We start from the raw sequence: 20,538 nt of genomic DNA, 5'->3' as shown, positions 1-20,538 counted from the left end.
AAAACGTTGTATGCACACACACTCAGCTCACTGCAGTACACACAAGACCACGTGCACATAAACAGCCACACTCCCATATAACCAGGCACTGGACGTATGAGCAGACACGGGCATACACCTGAGGTTCCTGGTGCCACCACCTACCAGGTAGAACAAGCACATTCCTACATGCTGCGCCCCCGGGCTGCACGTGGACCCCCGGCCCTACTGCCCACCTAAGGTGGACCCAACTCAGATCCCAGTTTGAGGGCAGTCCCGACCTCAGCCAATCACTGCAGTGCGAGACCACTAGGGGGCAGCAAACTACGGGCAGCCAGACCCACAGAGCAAAGTGAGGGGACAATACAAGCCCCGTCACCACCGTCTCACAGACAGACACAGACGCATCACCCAAACAACAGACACATCACACAGGCACACAGCGACCCCCACACAATACATGCCAGGCACACACACCACACAAACCTTAAAGACCCACAGACCGTACATTCACAGGTATAAACCTACAGATACCACATGCACACAGAACTCCCTCAGTCACACACAGCATTCCCCAGCACCCTCCTCCACAAACCCCCTACACACACCACACCACACAGCTCCCCACCAGACAGGCTCTCCACGCGTCCCCCAGTAAAGACAAGTGGCACAGCACAGCCTCCATAGACACAAACACACCACACACACTCTCCACAACCACACCCACTCTGAACACACACAGACATGCTCACCCACCCCACACATACCTACAACACATAATACACACACACACAGGCGCGCGCGCACACGCAAACGCGAAGCTTGGTGGGCATGTGAATAAACCACCCAGGCCGATCTGAAAGCCTGCACAACAAGCTCTCAGTCCCTCTGGGGAGCTGTGCCCACAGCCAAGGCCCAGGCCCGAGGGAGGCGGGGGGGGGGGCGTCCTCTCCCTCCCCAGAGGCCTCAGCCACACAGCCCCCTCACCTCCTCGCGGGGGGCACAGAAGTCTGGCATGGGGACGCGGTGGTAGGTAAGGCCGGGGCAGGCCCCGCGGTGCTGGCTGAAGACCTCCTGCGTCGTGAGGCATGTCTGGAACCTGTGGGTCCGCGGGCCCTGGGTGCCTGCAGGAGGCATGCTCAGGTGGGCCTTCAGCTGGGTCTCCAGGTTCTAGGGGAGGGTGGGACGGAGGGCTCAGGCCACGCGGCAGCCCCCAGGCCAGCCCTGAAAGACCAGAGCCTCTGTGGCCAGGATAGTCCTGGCTTCCGGGCCCATCCCTCCCCCTTCTCAAGCCTCAAGGTTTATAACCAGACCCAGGACTGCAAGGGAGTCCTGAGTCAGCCACTCCCTGAGACCGCTCCTCTCGGGGCCTCAGTTTCTTCATCTGTACAAAAGGAGCACAGAAGCTTCTGAAGACCCTTTCAGGCCCAGTCCCCAGAAGGCCTCCAAGGCAGGGGTGCGTACAAGGCAGGAGGGCCTCACCTCCACCTGGCTAGGGGCCGTGGGGGGCCCAGGCCACCGCAGGCTGTGGGTGCGCCCGTCACACTCCAGCACGGCCTCCTCTCTCAGGTTGACCCACACGACCTGCTGCAGCTTCCTCTTGGTGTCGGTCAGGTAGGCCAGGATACTCCCCAGGGCCTGCGGGGACAGATGGCCGTCAGTGAAAGAGCTCAACCCCCCTTCCCCTCACCCCACAAGTGGGCCCCCTGGCTGGTCACCTTGGCACTGGGCTGGGCTGTGCCGTAGATGGGCAAACGGGGCACCCGCCGAAAGTTGGCCACGTCCATCTCTCTGACGGTGCTGAGTGCGTCTGGGGAGACAAGGTCATCTGCCCCCTGTTGGGAGAGAAGCAAGCCTGGGACCCTCAGCAGCCGACTGAGGTTCAGAACCTGGCCCCAGGTGGGCATGGGGGGCGGGGGGTGAGACCAGCACCTGACAGTTTAGAAAGCACTTTTGCACACTTGGAGCCTCATAACCACCCTGGCAAGGTCAAGTGCAATGGTGCCCACTCTCCAGTTGAGGAAGCTGAGGCTCAAAGATGAGAGGCTGGTGGCAAAGATACCAGAACCAAATCTCCTGACTCCCAGCCCAGAGCGCTTGGGGTTGAGAATGAGGAGTGGGTACTGGAACAGTAGCCAGAGCTGCAAATGCTTCTTAGGGCCTGAGAATGGCCCCATTTAGTTCACAGGAGGATCCCATCACCCCACGGGCCATCCTCCCTTTGCTTCCTGTGAGGGCAATGCTTAGCCCAACCCCACAGGAACGAAGGCTGTAATCAACCCCAGGGCCAGCCCACACCCACGCCCACTTCCCCAGCCAGCCAGGCACACTCACCAGGGAGCCGGTGGTGATGAGGTCCCCAGGGGCCAGAGGCCCTGCTGAGCTTAGTGTCACAGGCAGGCGGTACAGTTCGGGACGGGCACACAGCCAGCGGCTGAAACTGAGGGCAAAAGCCAACGGGTACTGCAGCCCGAGGCAGGGAGAGACGGGACTTCAGGGACTTCACATGGCCATCCCAAACTCTCCCTGCCTGCCCTCTGGTCGGGGGACCCCAAGAGATACCCATCACAGCCCAGGGCAGGGATGAGGGGCTAGGGAGAGAGGACCAGGATACCCGAAGCGAGATCCCTCCAGGCACCGATGCCCGGCTAAGGGTACAGAGATGGGCCTAGAGGAAAGAGACGTGGGGCCTCCCTTTGCCTGACCTGCTCAGGGACCGTCCCTCTATCTGGGTCTCTCCTTGCCTCCCCCAAACCCGCCTTCCTCTGGAACCAACACACATGTCCCCACTCCCCTCCCCAGCTCCACAGGGGTCTCCATCAACCCCATGCCAGTCACTGGGTGGGGAGTCTGGAGGGGCCCCAGGAGAAAAGGGGATGGGTCCGCTCATCCCCCCGCCCCACCTGCTCATGGAGATAGTAGTTAAACAGGACCAGGTAGAAGTATCGCTCCAGGCTCCGCAGCGCCCTCTGCCGGACACCGCGCTGGCTGCCGCTTTCCTGAGAGGAAGGGACCAGGAAGGAGGGCCCGCAGTAAACATGGGGCTGCTAAGCCACCCATCTCCATCCCCAGAAGGGCAGGAGTTAACCCTCAGAAATTCCCATTAGACAATCTACCCCCACCCTTCATAACCTTGTTTCGCCAGGTTGGAAGTTCTTCCAACCCTATCCCCTTTGCTGTGGTTTATCCATGGTGCAGGAAGAGCTACTGGTGACCCCAGGAGGCACTACAGCTCTCGGTGAGGCTCTGTGCCCAGAGACAGGCTGGGCCTCGCCGCTTTGCTCCAATGCCACCCACCATGCAGGGCCGCCCACAATCCGTGTTGAAGCAGCAAGTGTATAAACACCCTTCCCTGAACCCTCGCTTAAGAGCTGCGACCCTCCCCACCCCAGCGTCCTCTGGGCAGGGGGCTGTCACAGAAAATTCCAAGGGTCCCCCTCTTCACCTTCGGATCTCAGGCTTCTCCTGCTGGGTCAGCAACACCTTTTGGAGGGCAAGTGAGATTCATACAGGCCCGAAAAAAAGGTCATGCCCTTGGATGAAATTTAATCCCATCTTTGGGAATCCAGGCCAGAGGTCAGCAAACTTTTATTTCTATAAAAGGCCAGACAGTAAATTTTCTAGGCTTGTGGGCTACACGATTTGCCTTGCAACAGCTGGACTCTGCCACGGCAGCATAAGAGAGCCAGAGACGGTACATAAATGGATGGGCAAGACGTCGTTCCAACAAAACTTATTTATCAAAACAGGTGGTGGGTTGGATTTGGCCTGTGGGCCATCGTCTGTCAACCCCTAATCTAGACCTTATAAGGGGAAAAATCCTAAATACACAAAAGCCTCATTTTCATGAAGTAGTTCAATGCGAAGTACTTACTTTGACCCCACTGCGCAACTAGAAGGGGCCTGAAGGTCACAGCAGGTGATGGCCAGGAGGAACACCTGCTCTGTCAGGCTCCCTTCTGAGGCTTTATGACCTGAGCTCACCTAATCCTCACAACAACCCTATGGGGTAGTTATTGTTAGTGGCCTCATTTTACGAGTGGGGAAACTGAGGCACAGAGCAGTGAAGCAGGTTGCCCAGGTCCACACGCCTCTAGGTGGCAGAGCCAGGAACAGAACTCAGGCAATCGGGCCGGAGGTCTGCTCCTAACCTATCAGGCCAATGATGGCTGAGCCTCGCAATGGCCTTGGTTCCACAGCCAGTAAACCTCAACAACGACAAGCAGGTATGACATGGAAAAGACGGGGTTACATGAAATTAAGCAGGACATAAACGTGCCCTAGGCAACCTACAAAAGAACATCAGAAATAGGAAAACTGAAGGAAGGCAGCCAAAATGCTCACGGCAGCTGGGCTTGGATGACGGGCAGTTTTACTCCTTCTCTAATTTCTCAATTTTCTATAATATAATATTGCTTTGAAAACACCTTTTTAAGTGTTAAAGAAGAAAAAGACTCTGCGGGCTTTAGATTCTTTCCATGAGCTGTGTGCGAGCAAGCCGACCTCCTCTCCCCAGAGCACAGGGACAGGCCTGCTGAGACAACCCAGAGCCCATCACTCTTCCAGAATCAGCGGCTGGACCAAACCTTGGCCTTCCCAAAGAACAGCGAGGGTTTTATTTGCAGGGGGAGCCGGGAGCAGCCTGGGAAGTATCTGGAGCCAGAGGCCCCCAGCACCTTGCCAGCAGCCCCTTCCTCCATCCTGTTTATTCTGTAGCGAGGGGTCCTGGTCAGGGAAAGTAAACTTCCTCTCTTCCTGCAGGCCCAGCTCCCCATCTCCCCTTCCTCTGAAAACTGCTCTGCTCATGGGAGAAGCAGCAATGAGGAAAAGCCAATCTGAAGGGGGCCAGTCAACAGGCCCAACCAAACAAGGCTGCCGGGCTCAGGCAAAAGCAGTGGCTCTCGGTGCCTCACCTGAGCCGCGGTCTCCAGCGGGCTGCCTTCCAGCTCCCTCTGGTGTTCCAAGACTACTTCCTTCAGGTCGTGCAACTCTGCACAGGTGGTGATGGCTCTGTCCACCTGGTGCCAGAGACCAGGGCAGGGAAGAGAGGACAGCAGCAGGGAGGGAGCAGGGCCAAGGAAAGATGGCAGGAGGTAGAAGAGAAGAGAGGGGAAAGAGGATGACTGGCCGGGAAGGGAAGGAGGGGGCAGGGGAGGAAGAGGCCCCCCAGTGAGGGGAGCGGGTGCCCCTCCACGGCCCCGCCCCCAGCTCCTTGCCCAGCCCCCTCGCTCACCTCCTCCACCATCCTCCTCCCCTGGGGTACCACGTGGAGAAAGCTCTGGACCACCTGGAGCTGCTCCATGGGCAGTGGCTTGGTCTTCGTAGGGGCAGCCCTGACAGGGAGGGGCAGTAGCAACATCAGCGCTCCCAAAGGCCTGGAGGACGCCCCGCTGCCGACACCCTCCCATTCATCTGGCCGATGAGAGGCACCGGACTACATGCTCCAGGTTTTCCTTCCAAAGCAGTTGGGGAGACAAGAGGCGTTTGTTCCACTGGGGAAACTGGGGCCCAGAAAGGCCAAGTGACTTTCTCCAGGTCAGCCAGTGAAGTCTGCGGCAAACCGGGAAGTGAACCCCAGCTGCCCAACTTCCAGCTGTAGCTCTGCGCTTCTGACATGTCCCCGGCAACCTGGGGAAGCCCCGCCCTCCCTTATCCCCGCAGTCCCCTGGGGCACTGGGTCCCACTAGCCACTCACTCCGGCCTCGAGGCAGTCCCACTGTGGTGAAGCAGGATGAGGGTGCCCAGAACCATGCCCAGGTTGGTCCTGCCCACACCCGTCTGGCAGCTGAAGAGGAGAGCAGGGGGAGGCCCGTGGGCATCTCGGAGCAGCAGCAGGCTGGGGGTCTCCTGGGGAAGGGCCATGAAGAGCAGGTAACAGCGTGACCGGAAAGCCCTCGGCTGAGGACCAAATTGGGGTTGGGGGGTCATGACATGGGCCGCCCAGCCCCACGGCCCGATCTGCTCCACCTGCCCCAGGAGCACAGGCCCTGCCTCCTTCCCAGGGCCCTGGAGCTGAGAACTACTCAGAGGGGACAGGGCCCACAGTTACTCTGCTGTGAGAGGCAAATTAAATAAGGTGACCTCCCGAGGGGGTTGGGACAGAAACACCGGTACTCAGGAGATATCAGCTGAAGCCTGGAAGGTAAGAATTTTTAGTTCCAATATAGAAATGAGGAACTTGAGGCCTAGAAGTTAGGAGATCTGTCCAGGATCACACAGCAAGTTAGCAGCCAAGCCACAGCCAGAGTCCAGTCCTCCAGACGGTCAGCGCTGGGCTCTGTCATTAGAGAATGTACAAATACACACCCACACCAGACACACACACACAGCCCACACACTCATGCCCTCAGCCTTCCTCCAGAAGCCACACCCACCAGGGCATCTCCATGGAGACGGGGCCTCGACACAGACCCACTCCCCAAGCACCTGCCCACCCTCCGTGCTCCCACCACCCCTCTTGCCCCCACTTACCCGGAGGACACTGACAAAGGCATCAAACTGGGTTTCCAGGGGGGCCCCTTGCTCTGGCAGGGGCAGACGGTGGTACCTGCCAAGTGAGGGGGAGCAGCCCATCAGGCAGACCACACACCCCGGACATCCCCTCACCCCCAGATTCCCATGGGAGACACAGGCGTGGGGAACTCAGCCCAACCTGCAGATGGTGAGACTGAGGCCGCAGCTGGAGAGCAGGCCCAGAGAGCACCCACGCCCAGCACACTGGGGGCCTGTGCAGGCCCTCGGTACCTGTAGGTGGGCCGCAGGAAGAGGGGCCGCTTGTACACCTCCTGGGTCACGTACACATCCTCCTCGCCCCTGACGGCCACGGCGTGGGGCTCCCCCCGCAGGTCTTCGGTGTTGTGGTACACGTAGTACTTATTCTCGCTCAGCTGGGCAAAGTCGTGGATCTACAGGAGGTAGGGGGCCAGAGGGCCATGACGGACTTTCCTGGCTGAGCTCTGGAGTGCCTAGGCCACACAGAGGCCATAGACAGGCTGCTTTCCCTCCAGGGAGAACCACACACCAGAGGTCCTCTCTGTGCCCTGGGAGCCCTGACAGGACCAGGGCAGCCACTGGCCTGAGGGCAGCCACCCATGCCTGAGTTGATATGGCCCACACTGGGGCCAGGTTGGAAGGGCTTGGCCCAGTGGGCAGCAGGAATTGGCTAAACCGCCAGACTGAAGGACAGGAGGAAGCTCGGTCAACTGGGAGCCAGAGGGGAGAAAGCCTGAGCTGCGGCCTCCGTTCCTGCCCGGGATGCCCCAGGGGAGGTAGGGGACGCCACGACCCCCACACACTATTTACACACCTCTGTGCTGCATCAACAGCCTCAGAGACCCTGACAAACCTTCCAGCTGTGAAGGAGGAGGACAGAGGAACCTCAGAAACAGAGGCCCGTGGAGAGAAGTGACCCAGCCCAGGCCTCACAGCTCACAGGAGGCTGAACTTGTCTTGGGGCTTTTAGTCTAGTGCTCTTTCCCCTCCACCAGACCCTTTTCTAAATAATGACGCTGAGTTTGGAGGAGAAAAGCAGGGGGGGAAAGGGGCAGAGGCAAGCAGAGCCGAGAAGAGAAGCCCTTCCCCTGGCTGCCCAGAGCCAGCGTTGCAGCAGCCATTCACCCAAGCAGGGCAGAAAAGTGAGCGAGTGTGTGCCAGTGAGAGCAAGGCGGGGCTGGGGCTCAACTCAGCTGTCCAAGGCCTACCAGAAGGGCAGCCTCCCACCCACACCGGTGGCCCTCACCTCCTTCCGGATGGCCAGCTCCAAGCGCTCCACCTGGACCCCAGGTCCGAGGCCCTGGAGGTTCTCGTGAAGACTCTGCTTGTCTCGAGGCGTGTAGGGCACGAAGTCCTCATCAGCACGCAGGAACAGCACGGGCTCCTCCCGTACACAGAAGATGACGCACTCCTGCTGGGAACCCGAGAAGGAAGGAACCATCACCGCTATCCGGAGTGGACACCTGCTCCACTGCCCCACCTCTGGGCCCCTGAGCTAGCCGCTCCCCCTCATCGTGGGCCCATCACCCCACTCTGCCCCTGCAACCTGAATCCTACCCCAGAAGCAAAGCTCAGTCCCAGTGCCACCGGCTCCTGACCCTCCCTCCTCTCAGGGCCAACAGCCCTTCATCTGAATCTTGAGGTGTTAACTCCTGCTCTGGATTAATGTTATCAATGAATACATCTTTCTCCCTTTGTGGACCACAGGTTCCTTGCGGGTAGAATCACGTCCTTGTCATTTTCATGTCCCCACAATTCCTAGTGCAGAGCCCTAGGTAAATCAAGTGCTTGATAAACATCAGCTGAGGAAGTGAATGCCCACCACCACCATGTAATCATTCATTCACTGAGCACCGTACAGACAGAGGGAGATGTGTGGGCAGGCCCCGCCCTGGAGAAGTTGCTGGGAAGGTGGGATCCATGCTCAGCTAACACCCCCTCCCCACTCTGGTTCACTAAGGACTCTCCATCTTAACCCAGGTCAAATCACACTCGGCTGCCCGCCATAAACCTGCAATCACAGTGGACACTCATCCTCTGTCCTGGAGACACTTAAAACCCCACCTCCACATGAGGCAGGAGAGAGGAGGCATGTAAAGCAGGCATGTGGAGTCCAGGGGTCTAGGTTTGTGTCTTGGGACACCACTCAAGGGCTGTGTCACTTATCCTCTCTGGGCCTCAGTTTCCTCCTCTGTAAAATGGGAGAATAACTGCCTCATAGGATTGACATGAGGACGTGTTAGCTGTGATCATCATCCTGTGGGGTGTATAAGGGGCTTCTGACCTTGGGGCTCCCATGTCCACACAGGACAGTGCAATAAACATTTACCCAGAATTTCCCAGTCATGCTGACCACAGTGACCATAATGGTACTGAAGGCCTGGCAGGGCCTGGGCCTGGTCACCAGTCACCCTCCTTATGATATGGCCAGGCCCCTCCAGAGCCTCGGAAGTTGCCCCTCCAGGAACCCCCTTCCCCAGATTTGGGGGCTAGCCCCTGCCTGGGAAATGGCCATGCTTACCCTGTGTCCGTCCTTCTGGAGTTTCTGAAGAACCCGCCTGAATCCTGAGAGGCTGGGCTGCCCCATGCCGAACACAGCGAGCCTGCCCCGCACCTGCCGGAAGTTGGGGGCCCCACAGCTCTGCAGAGTGCCCAGCACATCCATCTTCTCCGCAACATCCCGCACTAGGAAGTAGCGGCCCTGGCAGGGGGAGAGCCACAGGGGGTCACTCAGATGACTCAGGGATGTCTTCTACAAACAGGGCTCTGTCCCAGACCCCAGGGGATGGGGAGCAGGGAGAGGGGGTGGGGGACATGGTCCTCAAGTTGTCTGCTGACTCGTGGAAAAAGTAGACAAAATACGTGACTATCCGTGATGCCAGGAGGAGTGTCGTACAGTGTGGGAAAAGGAAATGCAACTCCTCCTGAGGGGGAATCCAAAAGGGCTTCATACAGGAAGTGGCATCTGAGCCTGGCCTTGAGGAAGGAGAGCAGGGAGAGGTACTCCAGGGACATGAAACAGAAGACCAAAGCTGCCTCTAGGGTGGGCCTGCAGCTCCCCAGGCACACAGAAAACATCTCTCATACCCAGAGGAAGCTCATGGAAAAGGGGCTCGAGTAGGGAGTCACAGCTGGGGCACCAAGAACCAACCAGGAGAAAACTGCTAGCCACTTCCTAGAGGCCTGCGGCTCTGGGAATGGGCAGGTTTCTCCCCTCCCCAGCTGGGGAGGCAGTGACTACAGAGAAAAGAGGAAAACACTACTCAGGGATCAGGTGAAAGCAGGAGGAACCAGAAGACACATTCCTGGGCAAAAAGGAACCATGAGGTCATCTCATCCACCTGTTCACCCATCTACCCGTCCACTGCCACCTCCTACCCAGACCCTCCTTCAACAAATACAGTTTAATCATCATGATTATCATTCATTCATTCATTCATTCATTCACTATTTATTGAGCAACTACATTATACCCAAGCACTGTTCTAGGGCCTGGGGCTATAGCAGTGAACAAGACACATGAAAAGTCATCTGCCCTTGTAGACTTTACTTTCCAGGGGATATTTAAGGCAAAAAAAAAAAAAAAAAGATACAAAGACAGATAGATACATGTACATCTACATCTACATCTCTCTACATTCCAGAGAAGTTCTGAAACTTCAAAAGAGAATGGGATGGAGATTCCCAGCCTGGGGGGAGCTGTCTGGGGTCCCAGGTCCTTCAGGCTCCCTTCTCTGTTCTCCCTGGTGCTCCGAGAGAGAGGTGTGGGCAGGCTGGGGCCAGGCAGGGGACAGATGAGGACAGAAGAGCAGGGGGCTCCACAGGGCAGGAGGAACGGGGCCCAGGAAACCAGGGGGTGAGAGGAAGTGGGATCAGGACCCCAGAGGGTGGGGTGAGGCAGTGAAGCAGAGAAGGGGGACAGTGTGGAAAGCAGGAGGAGATTAGGGAGGGAGCCTGTGAGGAAGGAAGGCAAGAGGGTGGGAGAGGCCGCAAGGGGGAGAGAGGGACAGGCCCAACCTCACCTGCACCAGGTAGTGCTCTGGGGTGGCATCTGAGAGCCGGCCCAGCGTGTAATGGGCTTTGAGCAGCTCATCGTGGATCTGGAACTCCTCCTTGCAGTTGTACCTGCCAGGGGCAGGATGGAGACTGGGTCAGGCAACCTCCGCAGCCAGTATCCACTCCACCCTCACCAGGCCTACGGCAGGGCCACCCCATCCCACACACGCATTTATGATAGAGGCTGCCCACTGTCCCCCAATAGCCACTCTCCCCTTCTTCCTCAGCAATAGTACCCTGGAATGTGACTGGGACATCCAGCTGAAGACTACATGTCCCAGCCTCCCTTGCAGCTAGTGTGATCATGTGATTCAGTTTGGGCCAATGGGATGTGAGGAGAAGTGATGTGTGCAACTTCTGGGCCATCCCCATAAAGAGAAGATGTGTGCCCTCTACCCTTCCCTCCTTCTCCCTGTCTAGCATCCAGAAATGATGGCAGGAAGTAGATGCTGATGATGGTGGGGCAACAAGAGAGGAGGAGCCTGACTGATCATGGAGCAGCCACATCAGCCTGGAGTACCTCCTGGACGTTTGTGTAGAGAGAAGCTTCTGTCTTGTTTAAGGCCTCCTTAAACAAGGCTTAACAAGGACCATCCCAGACGGTCCCTCCATCAGACTGTCTCTGAGAACAACCCCACACTGACAACCCCCTAGCACAGTGCAGTGGTTCAGGACCCAGGCTTTGGGGCCATGTGGCCTGGGTATGACTCCGACTCCACCTGCTCATTAACTCCATGGCTTTGGAGTTACTTGCTCTATAGCTCCGTTTCCAGTAACTGCAACCTCCTAAGGGCTGCTGTGAGAAGACAGTGCCCTAATGAAGTAAGTGCTTAGCCCAGTGCCTCGAAGACTGTGATCATTTAGTCATCTAACGACAATTACTAGCAGTAGTTCTACCTCCACACAGGGCCATTTCAAACAAAACCCACAGCTTTCTGTAGATGCTAAACCAGGGGGAGTGCTGTGCACTCAAGACCCAGCAAGTTTCTGTGCTGATTATAACAATGAATAAGACAGCCTCCCAGAGCTCACGATCTGGGGTCTGAGCCTCTTTACAAAAGGAAAGGCAGGGTGGGGGAATGACTGGGGTGGGGAGCACTGGACAGGAGTCCAGAGACCTGGGCTCCCTCGGCCAGCTCTGCTTCCATCACACGGGACCCGTGGCGAGCAAACCATTCTGCCTCCCGAGACTCAGTTCCTGTGTCTAGATCAGTTTTCACATCTGATCTAATAGCTATCAGGTCAGGAGTGAGCAAACCTTTCCTATAAAGGACCAGATAAAGATAGTAAATACTTTAGGCTTTGTGGGCCACGCAGTCAGCTGCAACTCCTCAACTCTGCTGTTGCAGCCTTAAGCGTCTGCTGACAATACGCAAATGAGCGGGAGTGGCAGTGTCCCAACGAACTCTTATCGAACTCTTATTTACCGAAACAGGAGATGGGCCTGAAGGATACGGTTTGCCAGCCGCTGTACTGGATGGTCTTCTAAGGTCCCTTGAACCTCAAACAAGCTACAACCCAAGGATCACTGGGTCACGGCTGGCTCCAGGGAGCACACAGTCTCACTACAGTGGATTTCTGCAGCAGACCGGTGACTGTCCTGAGCCACACCACGCTTAAATATTTTGAATGTCATCCCCACATATCCTGATAAGGAAACTGAGGCCCCGAGAGGGAAAAGTATCTGCCCACGGTCACAGAGCAGGACAGAGGCAGAGCCAGGCCCAGGACACGAGGTTCCAACACTGTGCTCAAGACCCTGACCTAGTTTTGTCATCTGCTAGTCAAAAGACTATATATCAAGTCCCTTTTTTCTTTTTTAAATAAACTTATTTTATTTTTTTTATTGCTGGCTGTGTTGGGTCTTCATTGCTTCGCGCAGACTTTCTCTAGTTGAGGTGAGCAGGGGCTGCTCTTCGTTGTGGTGCACGGGCTTCTCATTGCAGTGGCTTCTCTTGCTGTGGAACACGGGCTCTAGGCACGTGGGCTTTAGTAGTTGTGGCACATGGGCTTCAGTAGTTGTGGCTCGCAGGCTCTAGAGTGCAGGCTCAGTAGCTGTGGCGCACGGGCTTAGTTGCTCCACGGCATGTGGGATCTTCCCGGACCAGGGCTCCCACCCATGTCCCCTGCATTGGCAGGCAGATTCTTAACCACTGAGCCACCAGGGAAGCCCTCAAGTCCCTTTTATTTAACGTCTCTTTTCCTCCCCTTATCATAAGCACAGTAACGTATTATGACTACAATTTTCCTGTCAGGCCCCAAAGGCAGCAGGCCGGATTTATCATTCCCACTCCTCAGGTTTCCTTATACAGAAGGCCCCATCTGCTAACTCTCTGCCAAACGTCTCTGCGTGGAATACATTTAATTCTTAGCTCATCATGTCCCACTTCCTCCATCCTGGAGGGGTCCAGAGGCAGGGAAGCTCGGTGGGCAGATATGATATAAGGCAAGGCTTCCTGACTCACCGGGAGACACATCCAATGCCCCTTCTGTCTCCCTGGCCTCAGGCTCCCAGCACCCACTCCTTCCCTGGGCCCACATGAGGCATGCAGTGTGTCCAGGTCTCTCAAAATATGGGGCCAGAACAAACCCTCAGCCTCCTCTGGGAATGTCCTTGAAGGGCCTAAATAGGAGAGTTGACCAACAGCTTCCAGCTTTTTCAGCCCAAGGCCCTTTAATGGCCCGGTGTTAACCTCAGTTTCGAACCATAATTACAGGTTTTGGGGGGGAAAAATCTACATTTTATGCATCTAAGAATATACACTTCCTTTGAAAACGTCAGCAAAAAATTACTCTCAAAAGGGTGTCCCCCCTCCCCCAGCCACTCTTCCCTCTCCACACTCCCTGGCACTGTGACATGGTAAGTAATATGGGCTAAGAGACCCGTGACAGACACCGGCTCTGCCACCCACTTCCTGTGTGACTCCAGACAAACTGCTTAACCTCTCTGGGCCTCAGTATCTTCATCTACGAAAGCAGTTTGGAGACGTGAAGTGCTGTATGCCACCACCCCTCCAGGCAGCTCCCCCCAGCCATGTCTTCCGGGGACATGGTCACACTTGTCCTGCCACTCACGTGATCACGACGGGGGCCACCTTGTTGGGGATGATGGACTTGGCCTTACTGTTGTGCAAGCCCGTGGTCTGGAAGGAGTGGACACTGAGTGAGTGCCGACCGTCCATCGTGCCGCCGTTCTGGAGGCCCTCAAAGGGGGCGCTGGCTGAGACTGTCTGCTGGGCTGTGCTGGCCGTTGTACCCATAGTCTGCCGGGGGCCTCAGGACCCAAGACCTGTGGGGTAAGAGGTCAAGGAGGGGGTGGGAAAAGCCACAGCAGGAAGGGACCCAGCCCACCCACCATCCCTACCCTGTGAACAGATACACAGTCTGAGGCCCATGAGAGGGCCAGCTCACCCTGCAGCTGGAGACAGAGGGTGGGTTTGCTGCCTCCACGCCGGTGCCCAGCAAAGCATATGTTCGCGGAGCACCTACTGTGTGCCTGGCCCCCTGCTGCTGCCTTGGGGGTAGTTATGGACATGGAGAGTCAAGAAGATGTAGCCCCCTGACCCCTTACAGCTTACACTCCCCCAGTGAAGATAAGACAGTTAGGAAGGCGTTAACCATCCCCATCAGGGCAGGACCTAGGGCTCCAAGTAATTGGGTCAGGCCACATGGAGGCCACGCCCTCTAGACTGGGAGAAGGAGGAGGCCCTCACCAGAGGGAGAACCAGAACCAGAGGCAGAGGGAAGTATGGAGACAGATTTGAAGGATTTGGATGGGAACAGGACGCAGGAGGATATTCTAGCCGTGAATGTCACAAAATGAGGCCAGGGAAGTCCAGATTGGGTGAGTTCTCAGCAGGTCAAGGGTTCAACAAAAACACCAGGCCCCTGAACTCTACATCAGTAACCTCAACACCATCAACATCGCAACAGCCAAAGCTTTTGCCCAACATCCGGCATGCCAGGCATCCTCATGGACTCCCAATTCCTCTCACAGGGCTCTCTCCTAGGGAAATATTGATAGTTAAGGATGCACGTAACAACTGGGCTACAAGGGTGTTTTGTTGATTGCAATGTTACTTACAGTAACAAAACACTGGAAACAGCCTGCAACGGGATTTGCTGAATAAATTATGGGGTATCTCTAACGTGGAATGTTAAACAGCCTTAAAAATACCTTATTGACTGCTGTGGAAAGATATCTAGGAAACAGGAATGGAAGGAGCAGGCTGCAAAGCAAGTACAGACTATAATCTCATTTTAATGCATGAACATGTAGCAGGAGAAAAATCCGGGAAGAGGCAGCCGTGCAGGTATCAAGATGCTAACCTGAGTCATCACCTGGTGATGAGATTATAGACAATTTTTATCTTCTCCTTTTTCCTTATCTGCGGTTTCTGATTTTTCTCCTCTGAACACTGGGTAATAAAATCTATTTAAAACAAATAAAAAGAATGGCTGGGGAAGCAGGCCAGGAGAGCTGCTAAGAGCTGGTAGAGGGTGTGGGGAGAACTGGCTCAGGTGTCCAAGAACCAGGCCCGCTGGGAAGGGAAGGGGCTGGGAATTCCACACAGACCCAAGAGAGGGGGCGACAGACGTGGGAGACAGAGGCTCAAAGAACTTTCTGAGAGCCCAGCAGCAGCTGGCCCCATGTGGCGCTGACGGACCAGGATCTGGAGGGGGAGGGAGCGACCTGCCCGGCCAGGCCCCACCCCCCACCTGCACCCTGAGATACTTCGCCTCTGAGAACACAGAGGCGATAAGCAGTCTTTAGAACCTGACGACTCCCCTCCGCTCCCCAAGCTGCCTGGCATGAGCTGTGCCCCCTCAGGCAGCGGGGACTACCTGTCCCCCACCATCCACGCTCCGCCCACGCCCTCTCATAAGCAGCAGCGGCACCTCAGGCAGTGGATGGTGGGGTCAGGGGTCAGCATGAAACCGGGGCAGCAGATCAGTCTGAAGGCTGAGCTCACTGCGCCCTCTCCCCTCCCAGATCCCGAATCAGAGCTCCTGGTCCCAAGGCGGGCGCTCCCAGGGCCTCCCCGGGCTGTGCCCTCAGGCTCCGCCTTCCCAGAGCCACCCAGACAGAATGGCTACTCATTCCACCCCTCCCAGCACGCCAAACCACCCCCTCTCCCTCTCCAGTCTGGAAAGGGTTCCCCACCTCTCTCCGGCCCAGCCTTGTCACCCTTGACAACTCCCAGCAGCTGTGTGACAGCTCTGCTAACACGCTAACCGAATGTTTTTGTAAGAGCCTCATCACGACTCTCCACACCCGGTCCAATCTCTCTCTTTTTTTTTTTTTCCTGGTAGAAGGTGGAAGGAATGAGCCTCTGCTTCCAAACAGAAACACAGGCACTCAGAGCAGGTGAGGGGCTCCACAGTGGACCCCCAGCTGACCGTCAGCAGAGCCAGAACCTTCTCTCCACTTCGCCTGCCACAGCAGGTCCCCAACATGGCTCACCAACTGTCCCTAGACCCCTCTTCAGCAGCCTGGGCCAAGGAGGCATGGGTGGGAACAGCCTCCTCCAAGAACAGGACTTGGGAGGCTGTCCCAAAGGAGGGAGTGACGGACAGGACATGGGAAGGGCCTGCAGGAGGCAACAGCTGGCTACAGCTGCCAGGCCGAGGCTGGGCCCTGCTCCCACGGGGCTGGGCCAGGCCTGGCACCTCCATCTCGCCTGCCCCTCGCCTCCCCCAAAGCTCCAGCTCCTGCCTTCTTCGTCTCTCTCGAGGGCTCCACAGGCGGTGAAAGGCCCCAGCCGGTCCCTATAAGGACAGCCCGGAGACAATACAGATGTGCACAGCTGCAGGCGTGGGGGAAAGACCGTATCATCTGAAAGTTGACCTGTCTCCAAAATGTCTAGAGGAGGGGGAAACCCTGGGATTCCCAGGCTTCTCACTCTGCAACTCTCCCCCTGAAGCCTCTCCACCCCACCTAGAGTGAGCCTCGCCAGCAAAGGACCCTTCATCCTGATGGCCACATGCTGTGGGGCCTTGGGCAATTTACTTCTCCCCTCTGGGCCTCAGCAGCCCCAGCCATAAAATGACAGTGAAGGATGGGACAGTCTGAAGGCCCCTTCCAAATGGATCTAGCTCCTAAGATTGGCAGTCCTAGTGGTGATACCACTGCTGTCCACTGCCAGGGCCAGGGGTCAGCAAGGGCCCACATGTAGGTGGGGTCCCTAGTGCTCAAACCTCTACTGCAGGGAGAATTGGGGTAGACTAGGATGAGACTAGATAGTAAGATGGGGGGGTGCGGATCCATGAGCCTGGATGGTTTTGCAAACAATTAGGCCTTATTTTCCTAACTTCTAACTAAAAGCTAACATCTCCTTAACCACAAGTGAAGGCCACTCCTGCTGTGTCGCAAAGCCCAGGACATAGTCACCACTGAGCTCAGAGACGTGTTCACATCACACGGCAGCCGTGCAGGTATCTGGAAACGTGGCTTGCGCTCATCACTCCCTTCACACCACTGTAATTATCAGACCTGGTCCCCTGCCCCCCAGGTCTCAGGTGACAGGACCGGCCAACTCTGGGCGACTCTGCGCCTGGCGGTCTTGATCCCCCAGCGCGGGATCCAGATTCTCACAACCGCCTTTCACTCAACAAGCGTGGAGAATGTGACGATCCAAGCGAGAAGCCTAGCCTCACCTTCCGAAGCCAGCTGTAAAGAAGCTGCCATGCCATTTGCAAAATGGGGCTCTCCACACTTGGGACCATCGAACCAATCGCAAACACCTGCATGTCCATCATGCTGGCCACATGCCCTCAAAGGCACACCCCAGATGAATGTCCCCATCAAAGCCAAGCAACAGCAGCCTTGACACTGGTGTGTCTTTAAAAAAGTAAAATTTAACCTTAATGTCACTTAATGGATTATCTTATTAACGCAAGAATATCTAAGGACATGTATTACTACATCACAAGTTTGTTTTTTACTATTTTGATAGCACTCTCAATAAAACTTACTCCCTCTGTAATCCCAAATATTTAATTTGTGCATTTAAAAACATCATTCCGAGAAGGGATCTGTGAGCTTCTGCCATTCTGCTACAGGAGCTCTTGGCAAATAAAAAAGGGAACCACTGCTTTAAGGGAACACCGTGCCCCACCAAATACAGGCCCCTTCCACGTTTCTCCATTGCTTCTGTTTGTTGACATTTCAAAGCACCTACTAAGTGCCAGGCACCATGCGGGGTGCTTTACAACATATGGTGCCCCCTACACACAACCCTATAAGGTTCAGGCCTCACTGTGTCCATTTCAGGTGAGGACAGCTGGCCTTTGCTAAGTGGCAGCATAAGCTTGCCTCCCTGTCTCTTCACAGCTGACCCTGACCGCAAGAACACCCCCCACACACTCTTCTCTCCCTCTTGGACCTGCTTGACCGCCACTCAGGGACCTTAGGGACCCCCATCCACTCCACTCTCTGCCAGGGCACCCAGACACGACCTCCTAGAGGGGAAGAGAGACGCACAGTCTCCCATGCAGGGAGCGAGGACTCCAGATTCCATTTCACCCACAAAAGTCCTCAGTGACCAGCTAAGAAGCCACAGAATCATCTAGGCTGCAGTTACAACTGCATTTGAGAAAGTTCCACACATGGACATGCCACCCTCCTGCCTCTGGGCAATCACACAGCAGTCAGTCCCGAGAGAAAAGAAACCACCCTATGGAATCTTTCACAGAGAGGTGACCTCATTTCTCCAAGAAGAATCAAACTTCAGGAGCTGGAATATTAGCTCCAAGTCATCAACTAACTGCCTTATGCTACAGCATAAACGTCCAGCTTGCCGGAGCAGTGAGCCTCTCGTCAATGGCCGTATTCAAGCCAAGGGGATGCTGCAGACAACCATTCTGGGTCCTAGAGTGGGGATGACAGACAAGAGGTTCAACAGCTGATTCCTAAGGCCCTGGACCTAAACATCGCAGGAGCCCAAGTCCATTTCTTTTCATATGATTCTTGGTAGAAGTGAATCATCACCATTCTGGTCTCAGTTTCCCCATCTCTAATCCAAAGCTCACAGTCCCCCCTCTCCCATGTCTTCTATCCTGGTCATGGAACAGCAGCCATGACCTTCAGTTTGTCAAACCCTATGGACTTGGAAAAGATGAATGGTGGCTTTTCCAAAGCAGAGTCTGTCTCTTGCAACTGAAGCAGAAACCTGGACATCTGCTCCTGACCCAGCCACCACCCTGCCCCATCCCTTTCTCCTGCCATTCCTGCCTGCCCGACCCTCTTGCAAAATCCCAAGTCCTGCCTTAGGGAATGCTGTGATCATAGGAACTTCCACAAAAGGCCCCCAAAAGCAGAGATTCAGAGCTGGCTACACCCCTGGAGGTCACCTAGTCCAACCTTCTCTTTCTACAGATGAGGAAACTGAGGTTCAGAGAGGGTAAGTGATGAACTCCAAGTCATAAGGGAAGAGGTCATAAGGACAAAACTGGGACGCAGGGCTCCTGCCTCCCAATTCCAGGCCCATTGGCTGGGCCATGCTGACTCTGGCCTGAGGCAAGGGGAAGCTTTTGCTGAGAGCGCAGGAAGATCGATTTGAGCAGACATTGTACCACTGGTCAAATCAGGGGGTGTTGGTCAAGTATGTGATTCCTATGCCTACCTTGGGTGAGCAGGAAGGGGAGGGTCTAAACAGGATGCCTGAGATAGCCAGTGACCCTGAGTGTTGACCCAGACGGATGCCAGGAGGGCCAGTGGGTGGACCTCTGATCGCAAAGCATTTGACGTATATTATCTCATTTAATCCTGACCAAAAAAAGAGATGCCAACTCTTACAACTCAATATTAAGTTAACCAAAAATCCAATTTACAATGGCAAAAGATTTAAAGGTACATACGGATGCCAAATAAGCATATAAAAGATGTTCAGCATCTTATGTCATCAGGAAAATGACAATTTTGTTTTTCTCTTTTTCGCTGCACTGCGCAGCATGTGGGGTCTTAGTTCCCTGACCAGGGATTGAACCCATACCCCCTGCAGTAGAAGCACGGAGTCTTAATCACTAGACTGCCAGGAAAGTCCCATAGAATGACAAATTTTAAAAGATCAACAACATCAAGTGTTTGTAAGGTTGTGGATGAACTGGAGACCCAGTGCTTAAGTGTAACATCACACAGCCACTTTGGAAGACAGCTTTGTAGTTTCTTACAAATTTAAACATACAATTACCATATGACTCAGCAATTCTACTCTCAGGCAACTAACTACCCAAGAGAAATGAAACCATGTCCAGAAAAAGGCTTGTACACAGTAGCATTATTCATTGTAACCCCAAACTGAAATCAACTCACATGTCCACCAACTGGTGAACAGATGAAAAAAATGTGAAAAACGTGCACATTTATACAATGAAATACTACTCAGCAATAAAAAAGGAACAAGTTACTGATATACACATGACATGGGATGAACCTCACAAACATACTAAGAGAAACAGGCAGGCCCCAGACACTTCAAACTGTATGGCTCCATTTATATGACATCTGAGAAAAGGCAAAGCTACAGGGGCAGAAAGCAGATCAATGGCTGTCAGGGACAGGGGAGTCGACCGCACAGGGGCTCGAGGGCACCTTTAGGGGATAGAATTGCTCTATGTATTGAATGTGGTGATTACACAAGTCCATACATTTGCCAGTGGTGAACTGTACACTTAAAATGGGTGAATTCTGTCGTATGAAGTTTGCCTAAATAAATCTGTTAAAAACAAGAGGAGCTCGCCCCCCTCATCACACCTTCCTCCTTAGCTCCACAACTCACCCACTGTGCAACCTCAGCCAAGCTACTACCTCTCTGGACTTCAGTTGCCACATCAATGAAATGGGGACAACAGCAGTACCTCCCCTGAGGGGTTGCTATGAAGGTTCAACGATACAGTTGACCCTTAAACAACACAGGGGTTAGGGGCGTTGACCCCCCAGGCAGTCTAAGATCCGTACCCGCAATTCCGTGTACCTGGATCCAACCAACCACGGATCATGCGGTAGCTATC

At 55.1% G+C, this 20,538-nt stretch overlaps 1 protein-coding gene across 5 annotated transcripts in view; it reads right to left on the bottom strand.

Moving 5' to 3' along the window:
* PALD1 (phosphatase domain containing paladin 1) overlaps positions 1 to 20,538 on the bottom strand; it is a 140,674-nt gene that overhangs the window by 87,551 nt on the left and 32,585 nt on the right. For all 5 annotated transcript variants that reach the window (XR_014293220.1, XM_082611209.1, XM_082611210.1 and 2 more), the window contains exons 2-15: positions 13,603 to 13,816; positions 10,494 to 10,596; positions 8,993 to 9,172; positions 7,718 to 7,882; positions 6,724 to 6,884; positions 6,451 to 6,526; positions 5,675 to 5,826; positions 5,213 to 5,312; positions 4,893 to 4,997; positions 2,883 to 2,978; positions 2,314 to 2,442; positions 1,698 to 1,814; positions 1,462 to 1,617; positions 967 to 1,149 (exon numbers count right to left, since the gene is read on the bottom strand). Coding sequence is in view for 4 of the 5 variants with exons in the window: in XM_082611209.1 (XP_082467335.1) it covers positions 967 to 1,149; positions 1,462 to 1,617; positions 1,698 to 1,814; positions 2,314 to 2,442; positions 2,883 to 2,978; positions 4,893 to 4,997; positions 5,213 to 5,312; positions 5,675 to 5,826; positions 6,451 to 6,526; positions 6,724 to 6,884; positions 7,718 to 7,882; positions 8,993 to 9,172; positions 10,494 to 10,596; positions 13,603 to 13,787 (1,908 nt within the window). In the remaining variant the exon portion in view is untranslated. The remainder of the gene's footprint in view (positions 1 to 966; positions 1,150 to 1,461; positions 1,618 to 1,697; positions 1,815 to 2,313; positions 2,443 to 2,882; positions 2,979 to 4,892; positions 4,998 to 5,212; positions 5,313 to 5,674; positions 5,827 to 6,450; positions 6,527 to 6,723; positions 6,885 to 7,717; positions 7,883 to 8,992; positions 9,173 to 10,493; positions 10,597 to 13,602; positions 13,817 to 20,538) is intronic.

The sequence above is a fragment of the Mesoplodon mirus genome, assembly GCF_964341445.2.
Source record: "Mesoplodon mirus genome assembly, chromosome: 2".
In the NCBI taxonomy this organism is placed as follows: Eukaryota; Metazoa; Chordata; class Mammalia; order Artiodactyla; family Ziphiidae; genus Mesoplodon; species Mesoplodon mirus.
The sequence above is the reverse complement of the archived record's forward strand: the minus strand, read 5'-3'. Positions and strand labels throughout refer to the sequence as shown.